A 13,356-nucleotide genomic window follows, 5' to 3' on the forward strand; every position below is an offset into this window, starting at 1 on the left:
CCATCGCTGTGTTTCTTACTGAAAGTCCTGAAAGTTAACTTATCCCATGTGCTGTTCGATGTGTGTTAGTGGAGCCGAGTTAAACTCAACTTTACTGCACTTAACAAGTTACAATTATTATCATTATTCATGTGATGTTTTTATCATTTATGGCCAAAAGCAAAAAAATAAGGGTGGTAACTTCTTCTGTAACAGATTGTGTTGAATTGATCATATAATGTTGTTTCATATCAATCGCAAGACTCTGAACCAAATCAAATCAAAACCATTTAATGACAGACTTTGTGACTTTGGATGCAGCATTTACTGTTGTGTTAAAATGCTCCTCAATTTGGGATCCCCAATTTCCCATTTCTATTATTTTGTTTAATTAAGTGAAATGACAAAGAAGAAATTGTGTCTGTGTAGACATAAACCACTTTAATATATATTTCAAATAAGGTTACAGTTGGATATGCTGGATAGGACAAGTAGCATCACAAATATTACATTTTATAGAGCATTAAAGGAACATATTTGTGTCTTGTATGTTTCATACATTCATGATAAATTATAGCCACTGATTTATAATTTTCAAAGTTTTGAGGGCATCTCCCTTTATTTAGGCAATAACAGCATACCTGCTTCAGGCAAGCAGTTATTGTAGATTAGTACTGTGGAGCGGAGGTGACTTATCATTGTGCAATTATACCGTAACTGCAGTATCATGCCACAATGGTACAAGAACACTGGTATAGCCGTTAAGGAATATTTTAGTTATCCATGAGTCAAAGTGGTGTTACAAGCAAGAAATATGCATTGAAACATATTTAAACCATGAATACATGAAGGCACGATTGTGGAGCCAAGAAGAAAATGTATTATTGCTCCTTATGGTGATCTGTATTCACTCGACATTTGTGGTGGATCTCAAACCTCTATACCGTCAAAATGTGACTTTTATTTTCATCTGTACAGGTAGCTCAAGACCACAGACCCATCAATGCTGTACTCTCTCAGTGTTAGACAGCGGTCAGACTCATAGACCAGGCTGCTGAGATAAAGGCTGGCCAAGTTAGGCATTCAGCAGCAAGCTAAGGTGAGCTTGATGAGCTACAGTGTTGAATACAGAGTTACGAGGACTGTCTTGTAGTAAAAAGTGGACCTGGATTTTGCTGCATGATCAGGCATCAGAGCGGTGGTTGCCCCTCTCTTTGGCTCTCTTTCTGGCTCGCTCCAGTTCAGCCATCATGGGTAGAGGACCCTCATACATGTTGGTCTTGATTGCCCTCAGCTTCTCCTGGTAGTCCTTTGGCAAGCCGTTCTGCTCTGCTCCCATCACAATCACCTGCAGTGGTGGTAAAGCTAAATATGATGACTGTCCTCAACTGAAGTCCTGATTTTCACATAAATAATGATGGCCAAAAATCCCCCCAGTTCTGTCCAGCTCACATACATGTACATATATATATATATATATATATATATATATATATATATATATATATACATATATATATAGAGAGAGAGAGAGAGAGATAGATATATATAGATATATAGATATATATATATAGATAGATAGATAGATAGATAGACAGATAGATAGAGAGATCTAGATTTTCTCTTTAACTGCCTCCGCTGCTGTCTTTGGGCTTCCATAGTTCCGTAGCTTAAAGTGGGCTATACCCTCTCCCTGCGCTTACTCTCTAGAGATACACACTCAACAACATGATAGCAAGTGTGAATGACAATGAAGAGTGCATCCCTAAAAAAGGCACAGTCTCATCAGTCTTTTGGAACTGGTTTGGTTTTGTAGCATCAGATCTCGAACAAACCACAGTCTGCTGCAAAGCCTGAGCTTATCCACATGCTGAAAACTATCCTACCCAGCTATGTGCTACCAGCCAACCCGCCTCATCTGTACAACTGAACATGTGAAAAGAGCTGGAGGGGATGTGGTTCGACTTCACTACAACAGACCTGTGGTCCACTCATTTTAACACAAACAGCAACATTCTTCGTTAACATGAAACTAATGTTGAACGACGGTTGATAATTTTCAATACTTCAACCTCAAAACTGCACAATATGCAAAACTATGCAATATGCAATACTGACTTGAAGCCCCCTACATTTTTCAGTTTGCTTTTCTTAATTTTAATTGCTAAAATCAAAACAAAACTTGTTTTGAGTAAGTTCTTTGTCATTACTAGTTTGTTTTTAAAGAGGGAAAAACCTATTAAAACCATAAAGCAAGTTTGATGTGAAAAAATTGGAAGAAATCCGAGATTTTATAGAGATTTTATTTTTAGGCCATATATATATATATATATATATAGAGAGAGAGAGAGAGAGAGAGAGAGAGAGAGAGATAGATAGATAGATAGATAGATAGATAGATCTCTTGGCCTTTACCAGGTTTGCTCACACACCCTACATTTATCCAAATGCTGCATTCCCTGATTAACATCCATCCATCTATCCATCCATCCATCCATCCATCCATTTTCTTAGGCTTATCTGGGGCTGGGTTGCAGCAGCAGCAGGCTAAACAAAATACTCCTGACATCCCTCTCCCCAGCAACACTTTTAAGATCCTCCTGAGGGATCCTGAGATGTTCCCAGGCCAGATGAGAAATATAATCCCTCCAGCAAGTTCTTGGTCTGCCCCGGGGCCTCCTGTCAGTTGGACATGCTCAGAACACCTCTAATGGGAGGTGCCCAGGAAGCATCCTGATTAGATGCTATAAACAACCTCAAATGGACCTCACAGACAGGGGCCTCAGACAAACATTTCCAGTTCACCCTAACTCCACATCTTAGTTCACTAGGTCTGTCCGGCTGCTTACCCCACCATGTGTTGCAGCTCACCACCTGGTCTTGATCACCTGACAGCTTTGCTGGTTTCTTCTTCTGTTCAAGACATATGGCCACAGATCTGATAGTACAACCACAAAGACAACCATTGATCCTTGGCTCAGGGTGTTTTAGTACCAAGTACCATAAAACACCATGCTTTAACATGAGCTTTTTTATAATCAGTCCATGACTAGCACAGAAGTTCAAAAACATAACCAATTCTGGTTCAATCGTCCCCCAGCAGGTTTCTCCATCATTGCCTACATAAGTATTAAAGTCCCCTGGAAAACTATAGAGTCCCTGGTGGGTAGCCTTTCCAGGACATCCCCAGAGACTCCAAGAAGGCCTGGTACTCTGGTCTGCTGTTTGGTGCATACAAACAAACATCCATTAGAGACCTCCTCTCACTGACAAGCAGTCACATCGAAATGACCCTCTCCTTCCCCTGGGAGAGGTCCAACACAGCAGCGCTTATTCGCGGACTCATAAGTATCCCTACACCCATCCAGTGCCTCTCACCCTGGGCAACTCCAGAAAAGGCAAGAGTCCAGCCCCTCTCCAGAAGTTTGGTTCCAGAACCAGTGGTATGTGTAGAGGAAAGCCCAGCTATATCTAGTTAGTACTGCTCCACATCTCGCACTAGCTCTGTGTCCTTCCCATCCAAAAAGGATACATTCTGTCTCCCCAGAGCCAGTCTGTGACGCCAGCTGTCAGTACACCTAGGTCTCTGTTCCTGCCTGCCACACAATGCACCTGGCCCTGATGCATATCCCTGTGGGTGGTGGGTCCACAGTGTATGAAAACCTTAAGAAAACATCAAGACTGTTACTCAAGTAATATTCTAAAAGATTCTAAAAGTATGGCTTTAAGGTACTTCACCCACCACTTGGCTTCAAAATAAAACATTCATGTAAATTTCAATTGTTATGCAGATGATACGCATCTGTATCTGTCTATGAAGCCAGATGAAACTGATCAGTTATCTAGACTAGCAAGCACAAGCATGCCTTTAGGGCATAAAAGCCTGGATGAGCCGCAATTTCCTGATGTTAAATTCAGACAAAAATGAAGTTATTGTTCTTGGCCCCACCTCAACACCTCAGAAACTCGTTTTCTAATAACATAATTTCTCTAGAGGGCATTGCCTTGGCCTCTAGCACAACTGTAAGGAACCTTGGCGTTATACTCGATCAATATCTATCTTTTGCCTCCCATATAAAACAAACTTCAAGGACGGCTTTCTTTCACTTGCATAACATTGCAAAAATTAGACATATCCTGTCTCAAACAGACGCCAAAAAATTAGTGCACGCATTTGTTAATTCTAGGCTGGATTACTGTAACTCCCCTATTATCTGATTGCCCCAACAAATCTCTGAAGTCTCTCCAACTGGTGCAGAACGCCGCTGCACGTGTTCTAAGAGGAGCCAAGAAAAGGGACCATATTTCTCCTGTTTTAGCTTCTCTGCACTGGCCCCCTGTAAAATCCAGAACTGAATTTAAAATCCTCCTCCTTACCTACAAAGCTCTGAATGGATAGGCTCCGTCCTATCTGTCGCAGCTCATAGTTCCCCGTCAACCCTCAAGAGCACTGCGCTCTGAAAACACAGAGTTAGGTGTGGTTCCCAAAGTCTGGGACTGTAGGATGGGAGCCTTCAGTTACCACACTTATGGAGCCATCTTCCAGGTTCTGTCAGGGAAGCAGACACCATCTCCACTTTTAAGGGTAGACATAAGACCTTCCTCTTTGCTAAAGCACTCTTGTCTTAAACTAACTCAGTTGCCTCTCCGGAGCATTCGTGCTCCCTTGTTTCATAGTTTTCCCGGATCTTGGCTGCAATCTTGGTTGCACCTGGATCATGGTGATGGCTGTGCTTATGCTGTGACCCTGCCTTTGGCAGTGCTTGTGCTTTGGCTGCACTGATGCTGTACCTCAGGCTTGCCTTGATTTTGGTCTGGGTTGTGCTATTGGTGTGGACCTGTCTGAAGCTGAGCCTGTGACGTGGGCCTTGGTTGCGCAGATGCTGTGATCCTTTTCGACGCAACATTCTACTATCATTATGAGTCATGCCACCACTATTAATATACGCATGGGACTGTTATCAACAACTACGATATTAGCACGTAACATCACATGCTATCACAGAGTGCATTTAGTAATTTTACGTCTATCACTATTGTTAAATGATATGCTATTGTTGCCATTATTGCTGTGCTTCTCTCCCCCTCTCCCCCTCTCTCTTCCCCTATCTCTTTCTCTTTCCTCTTTGTCATTACTGTAATTTAATTGTTATTTATGAAATCTATTGCACGTCTGTCCATTCTGGAAGAGGGATCCCTCCTCAGTTGCTCTTCCTGGGGTTTCTACCATTTTTTCCCCTGTTACAAGGTTTTTTGGGGGGAGTTTTTCTTAGACGATGTGTGGGTCTAAGGGCAGAGGGATGCTGTATGCTGTAAAGCCCTCTGAGGCAAACTGTGTTTTGTGATAATGGGGTTTATAGATAAAATTGAATTGAATTGAGTTGAATAATTGGTCAATGGTAAAACGTGTCAGTTGTCCAAATTGTCTTTCATTTCTAAGGCACAAATGTCTTAAAAAGGGCTGTCAACGTTAACGTCTTAATCGCAATGTGAATTGAGGTCCGTGCATAACGCATTATTAGTTTTTAATCACGTTAATTGTCAGCCAACATTCCAGTTATTAAGATGCTGTACTGGGCTGAGTTTTACAGCTCGAGTGATGCGCTGGGTCTCATATGAAAACAGAGGACATGAAAAGGGGCTAAATAATGCTCCAAAGTTAGGCAAAATTTTGGCGATGAAAAAAACAGCATGGCCATTTCACACAGGTCCCTTGACCTGTGACCTCAAAATATCACCTATATAGTCTCCTCTTTACAGACACGCCCACTTTATGCTAGTCGCATGCAGTCTTTTGCTGTAATTGAGACCTTATAAGAATTGCTTTACCTTGTCAATATGGACTTCAAAACTGTTTTGAAATAAAAAATAATGGAAGTGAAAACATGTAATTAAAAATGTGATTAATTGCAGTTAACTATTGAAATTCTGCAATTAATCTCGATTTAAGGCATTATTTGCTTGACAGCTCTAGTTTTAAACCATTACAGTTGTCTATTCTCGAGGAGCTGTTTCCTTTTTTTTCATCACATTCTCATATGTTCTCATATATTAGGTGATGGAGAATGTAGTGTGATCATAAAAACTGGGTTGGAGGACTGGATTATTTACTGGATGGGAGCACTGAGCAGATAAACATAGCCTTTCCACCTCTGTTTTGTGCTGGACTCATAATGCTCTGTATGTAAGAGCCATGTGAGCTACACCGTATCAGAACCAAAGATCACAGCAAATCTGAGAGCAGCAGCAGCTCACACAGACAAGGCCCAGCAGAACAGAGGGAACAGTATAGTGGACTCTTGCATATACACTATAGAGGACAAAGCTGTGACCACAAAGCCACACTGTCCCTCTCTGCATGCTGCCTTTCTCTCACACATGTTTGGAGCTCTCACATGTGCAAAAGAACAGTCTGGTACTCTAGATTACCAGCTGTCAGATCTGTAAAATGTAGCATGGCAGAGGGGGTGTGTCCTGACTGTTTTGACCTGTTGATCACATGGTCAGGCGAGCAGATTGATCCCTATTCCAGACGCTTCACAGAGAGAAATGGGTAGGAGTGAATAGGTGACCCGATTCATTTGTCTTTCTAATTCAAAACAACAGCATGAGACAGCCATGTTCACAAAGAATCACAGAGTGAGAGAGCTCCATTAAAAAACCTTTACAATGTCATCCATTCATGGTGACAAAGTCACAATTTCACTGTCACAGGTTAAAAATATAACTCTGATGCTGAATCAGGCAAGAATGACATTATTATTGTTTACTGCAGCCCCAAGTGGAGCTGTCCTGTGTGAGCTGTCCCTGTCCACTGAAACTCTGCATTTAATTGGCTCTGTATGGAGATTTTGTTATGGACACTAGTTATTTATTTTTCACTTTTCCCTTTTCACGTTCCCTCATTCTGAAATGTTAAATGGCACTTAATACTACAGTATAGGACCTGACTGATATATGTCGTGAAGTTTATTTGACAACTGTAAGTTGCAGTAAACGTAAAATGTCCTGCTTAGTGCATATTTTGGTAAACTCTGACTACTCAAAATAAAGTTCGTGTACTACTAAATGGTTTTGCCAGATCTGTTTTGGAGGAAAGTAAATACTTTGCCAACATTTTCTCCAGTTCAGGGTTAGGGTTAATATTGTGCTATAGTATCACACAGAAATCATAGGGAGGTCGTTGGGAATAATGATCAAGATTGTTACAGTTATGCCCTACATATTCTGGAATCACAGTGCTTCATTCTGAAAATACAAAAATAAATCTGCTCCTGATTGAACCTTTACCCACAATAACTGCAGCATTTATTCAAAAAGTTCTGTTCATTCTGATGTGTCTGTTGTTCAGCCTCCCCTGACTGACATGATGGGGTAGACATAATAATAGAAACACCTGTACCACAATATCCTTCAGTTGAATACAGTTGAATCAACAGCTCCAGCAAAATGTGAACATCACAACCTTTATAAAGGATTTATTACACAACTGTTGGACTGGACTGCATTAGTTTTAACAAGGTGTAGCTGATAAACTGGTAACTTAGTCTATTTTTTTCCTCTTGTCAACAAATTCCATGTAAACACCAAAACCAACATTAAATGAATTTAACAAGTTTTTATGTGTATCTACAGGCTGATCAATCTTGTTCCTCGGTGCCAAAGAGCTCCATCATTGTTAAAAACATATCAGTGAGCCACACTGTGTCACTGGGTGAAATGTTCCTTCATAATCATGAACACACACACTGTAGTTTAATTTAACTTAATACATACTACGTCCTGCTACAACAAATACTCACTAGAGCAGCAAATGTGGATTCATCCGCTGCTGAAAAGAAGATTTACACAAGAACTGTACTTGCACCTACATTTTGACATACTTGTGTATATCCATTTTTATTTCACTTTATACCTCTACTTCACTACATGTCAGAGAAGTAATACATGCATTTCACGTCTGTCACTATTGTTATATGATATGCTATTGTTACCATTATTGTTGTGCTTCTCTCCCCCTCTCTCCTTCTCTCTCTCTTTCTCTTTCTTTTCTGTCATAGCTGTAATTTAATTGTTATACAGACATCTATTGCACGTCTGTCCATCCTGGAAGAGGGATCCTTCCTCAGCTGCTCTTCCTGAGGTTTCTACAATTTTTTGCCCCCAATTACAGTTTTTTGGGGGGTTTTCCTTAGACGATGTGAGGGTCTAAGGACAAAGGGATGTCATATGCTGTACAGCCCTCTGAGGCAAACTGTGTTTTGTGATAATTTGCTTTATAAATAAAATTAACTTGACTTGACCTTGGCACTTAGTACTGAGGTAAAGGATCTGTGTTCTTTTTCCACTACTGTAAATAGTTTCATATAAAAGCATTATTTTATCCGCTCATTTAGTAACTAATGCCAACAATAGGAAACAATTGAGTCTTTTTTTAAAAACATGAAACTAAATATATTTGTGAGACGTTTTTAAAGTGATCTTCATTAGGAACCAATAGATGTGGGGCACTGACAGGGTGGGTAAGTCAAAAAGCATTAAGAGACAGACTAAAACATTGTTGGTTTGGGTTTTTGTGGGATTTGTTGATAACTGAAAATGTTTGGAATGATGACTTTCTCTGGCTTTTGAAAATGCATGGAAAGAATCACTTCTCCAGCATTCCATTAAGCCTAAAAGCATGGCTGCGGTGAAGCAGTCTTACCTGTAGGTACTGTGGGGATGGAGGAGCGTACACACAGCTGTTCATTATGTAGGTACGACAGTTGAGCTCCTGGCCTTTTGTTTTCACTGATAGCTCCACTGGACTGTATGCACCTAACGTCACATTCTCTTGACTGAGAGTGTGCACACATGCAGATAAAAACACACACACGCACACACACACACACTGGATGTCAGTTTAGTTCAAAGTAATCCAAGTAAATTCAAAGGAATCCAGGAGCAGTCAATAAAGACATTAATAAATGATAAGTTTACCTGTCTAAAGACTCCAGGTCAGACATGCTCATCCGCCACACTACACCCCACACCTCATCCCCTGGGCTGTGCTCTATAGTGGCCACACCTCCATGCCACCGGTCACTGGCAAGGCCTTTATGGTTCCCAAACACCAATTTATAATCCTGAAAAATAAAAAAAGACGTTGTCAGGGTGTACAGCGCATATGGGGCAGAACACTGATGCTCCCGATATCAGACCATACCTTGAGCCTGGCCACACAATGCACTGTTGCAGAGGGATTCTTGAGCTGGAGCCTCTCCTTCAGCAGGTTGCTGCCATATGCAAAGTACAGGAAGGTGTGGTTATTCTCCATGTGGTCACCAGCTTCAGCCAGGGGGAAGACAAGAGGTGAGGAAGATAGAAGCAGCAAGAGGAAGGCAGCAATGACAGGGCTGCAGAGTCGAGCTGAGCCACAGCTGAGTGTTAGGAGGAGCAGAGGGCTGAGGTACGGGAGCATTGCAGTGACAGAAATGAAGTACTGGCCTTCCAGCACTCACACACCATTCTCATGCTAATCCCCTGCACTGCCATTGAGCCCTATTCACACTCACAATACATGGTTTGCCTCATGTGTTGAGCCAACAGCTGCAAGCCATACACATAGTTCATAATACAGACACACACACACACACACACACACACACACACACACACTGGTAGGCCTACAGAAGTCCTTACATACAAGCGTGATTTTAAAAAAGTTGGGTCACTGTGTATGTAAAACTAGAATTTAATGATTTGCACATCCTTTCTGACCTATATTCAGTTGAATACAGTACAAAGACAAAATATTTAATGTTTAAACTGATAAACTTAATTGTTTTTTGTAAACATGCACTTATTCTGAATTTGATGCCTTAGCCTCTAGCACCACTGTAAGGAATCTCAGAGTATTATTTGATCAAGAGTTGTCCTTTAACTCCCATATAAAACAGACTTCAAGGACTGCATTCTTTCACATAATAATGCAAAGAATTAGGCTTATCCTGTCTCAAACAGATGCAGAAAAATTAGAACACTCATTTGTAACTTCTAAGCTTGATCATTGTGATTTCTTATTATCAGGCTGCTCTAACAAGTTTATCAAATCTCTCCAACTGGTGCAGAACACTGCTGTACGTGTACTAATGGGAACCAAGAAGAGAGATCCTATTTTTTTAGCTTCTTTGCTATTTTTTAGCTTCTTTTTAGCTCCCCATAAAATCCAGAATTTAATTTAAAATCTTTCTCCTCACTTACAAAGCTCTAAATGGTCAGGCTCCATCTTATCTGTCCCGGCTCATAATTCCCAATCACTGCGCTCTGAAAATGCAAGGTTACTTATGGTTCCTAAAGTCTCCAAATGTAGGATAGGAACCAGAGCCTTTAATTACCACACTCCTCTTGTACAGAATCATCTTCCAGTTTCAGTCAGGGAGGCAGACACCGTCTCCACATTTAAGAGTAGACATAAGACTTTCCTCTCTGATAGAGCTTATATTTAGGGCTGGCTCAGGCTCACCTTGGACCAGCCAGGATATTGTTGATATTGAGATAATGTGAGAGTTAATTATAAATTAATTTTTCAAAGACTTTAGCTAAAGGACATATAATGGACAGAGTTGCGCATGCCGATTTTTAGATAGCAAGTAACTCAAAAGTAGACAAAGAAAGGTTGAATTAAGCAGCAAGTAGATACATCAGTACATGGGAAGACAATTTGCTAAACTGGTTTTCTATACCATTAAGTCCATTACCACTTGATGGATTTCATTCATTAATAGCAATCTGAACTTCAGTTAGTGAAATATTTAAAAAAAAAAAAAAAAACTATTACCATTACCAAAAACTATTACTATTACCAAGAGAGCCAGCAGCTAAGTAAAAGTCAAGTAATGGGGTAGAACAGACAGAGCAGAAATGCTGATTGAAAACTTGGACAGTGGATGGAGAGTCATGTAGTATTGTATTTGTAACTCTTCTTTTATAAATAGAATGTTTATCTGATAATAGTGGTTTTGATTTTGTTCCAGAATTGATTAGGGTTCTTAAAATCGTCAGTGAGACATTCTTTCTAGTAGTTAGATTTTGCATGACTGTTTTTTGTCTTGCTCATATTTCTCAACTATTGGTACACTTCCCAATCATCATTATCCCTGCTCTGACAGAATCTTGACCATGCCTTGTCCTTCTGCCTGAAGAGACTGGTACATGTAGGGCTGATCTAAGACAGATGTTTCTCAAGTGGATGTGAGAGTGATGGAAATAATCAACCAGAGGATATTCCAGCCCTCAGTGGGTGATGTTATACTGTCAGGGGCAACAGGATGATACTAGACAGAGACATGCAGTAAGACCCAGAGGAAGTTGACTGTTTGACTGAGACAACCATTGAAATATCCAAGTCCTGTCCAAAATATGTCCAAAAATGAAAATCCTAAAATACAAAATAACATGCTGGTATGGTGAAGAGAATATTAACTATGCAGTGAGTTTATCTTAGTTAAATATTTTATTTGTTAGATTCAGTATCATAAACTCCAAATTCATTCACATTAAGGCATTACAATACTTACATTAAATTAGTGTTTTCCCATGTTCATGACTTCAGCTACAGCTCTTGAACCACATATGAATTTGTACCCAAGAGAAATTTCTAAATACAGATAAATTGATGAATGCCATAAATTTGTTTAATTCCCTCAAACGAGCCATGTGGTTCTTCCATGAGGTCCATTAAGAAAGAACCATGAATCTACCATTACTGAGATATAAATTAATGATGCATCTGGGTGATCCTCATCAAACACTCATAGTGCCGGTATAACTGCCAGAAGCTCACCTGGTGGTAGCTGACGAGGAGGCAGGGGAGGGGCGGGGTTAGTGGGGGAGTTGCAAACTTTCTTGCATGTGTGTCCTTTTGGATCTTGTGTATAATTTTGTGCCCCCTCTATAAATTCTAAGGTTTTGTGGGTCCGTGGACACAGCACAGGTGGGACTTTCATGGGTTCATTTTTTCCTCAGCAGCAGTTTGTAGAGTTTTGAGTTACAGGGTGGATAATTGATTAGTTGATCCATCAGATAGATGGATGAAATGAGCAACTGCTGCAGAGGTGAGCAAATTAGAACATTTTTTAGAGCCAGCACAATGGCAAAGGGTTAAGCTTCACTTTTGCTGCTCCTGGTATCCCTCTGCTCCATCTGTGCAATAAATAACTGAATGGTATATTTATTCCAACAATGCTCCTGATGAACATTCCAGCTCCAAAATAGACAATTAATACATAGTGGCAGATATTTTCATATTGGCAGGCTGTCACAAATAAATGAATATGTGGGAAACCATGACAACTTAATCGAACACAATATCAAACAATATTGTAAACAGTTAACACATACATTGAAGGAATGTCAGAGATAACACAACATTTTATAACAAGCAACATCCAATGTTTATCCACGCATCTGTGTCCCAAATCAAACCAAGTCATTCAGATCAGACTGTCGTTGTGAAGCTAAGTAACGGCATCCACAGCTGAGCTGTACTGCCCAAACAAAATCCAATACAGCACCACAACTGTAGCCAGATGCATTAATTAATGATGATTAATGATGTGTACACCTTTCCTACACATAAACTAGTATTTATAACAGAGGAATATGCAATGAGAATGTGAACATCTCACTCTTCAGAGCAGCCAGTTGTGTAGAGACAGTTTGAGCTGAGACGGCTACAGCTGAGATGATAAGGAGATTAAATATAAATTGACAGAAAATGTTTCAAGGTTGTTTGGCAAATTCAATGATTGTTTTATTTATTCATTTATTAATTTTACAGTTTATAATGCATTCTGTAAAATGTCAATCAAAGGTGCGTTTATAAAGTTAATCTAAAATTATTTTTGAGTGATACATTTCGGCATTATTTTTATTTTGTGGTTAGTGATCGTTTCATTTTTTTAATGTGGCGCATTTTGTGAAGTCAGTTTCCACATGAGCACTCTGAATAAATCATTGATCCATCTGACATTTAATAAGAATGAAGATAGAGATTTCAGTCCAAAAATGATTTGCAGAAATGTGATGAATAAGTGATGTTGACGCTCCACAGCTGTGCGCAATGACAGTAGCTCTGGCACCGTTGGAAAACCTCAACAATGCAAAACAGTCAGTGAAACTGCTCTGTCTTTACTGTATTTCTCACTGACAAGTGTAATGATGGTGGAAGGGCACATGCATTGATATCCAAACACATGTTTAAGAGCATTTGTGCGTCTATTGATGGTGAACTGTCAGTTTGGAAATAAGGCTTGTGAGCCAAAATGATTTCAATTTATAAAACAGAATGAGGTGTGCACATGGCTTTATAAATCTGACCAAAGAATGCCTCTGCAT

The 13,356-nt window shown here is 40.0% G+C and overlaps 1 protein-coding gene across 1 annotated transcript; it reads right to left on the minus strand.

The window, feature by feature from the left end:
• Nucleotides 1-400: 400 nt before the first annotated feature.
• Nucleotides 401-9,454, minus strand: ggctb (gamma-glutamylcyclotransferase b). Its single transcript, XM_042489474.2, has 4 exons — nt 9,185-9,454; nt 8,959-9,104; nt 8,684-8,816; nt 401-1,327 (listed from the first exon to the last, which is right to left on the minus strand). Exons 1-4 carry the CDS (start codon nt 9,437-9,439, stop codon nt 1,163-1,165), a joined length of 699 nt encoding a protein of 232 aa, XP_042345408.2. The 5' UTR covers nt 9,440-9,454; the 3' UTR covers nt 401-1,162.
• Nucleotides 9,455-13,356: the final 3,902 nt, after the last annotated feature.

This window comes from Plectropomus leopardus, chromosome 11 (assembly GCF_026936395.1).
Source record: "Plectropomus leopardus strain MGB_pleo_1.0 chromosome 11, ASM2693639v1, whole genome shotgun sequence".
Taxonomy (NCBI): domain Eukaryota; kingdom Metazoa; phylum Chordata; class Actinopteri; order Perciformes; family Serranidae; genus Plectropomus; species Plectropomus leopardus.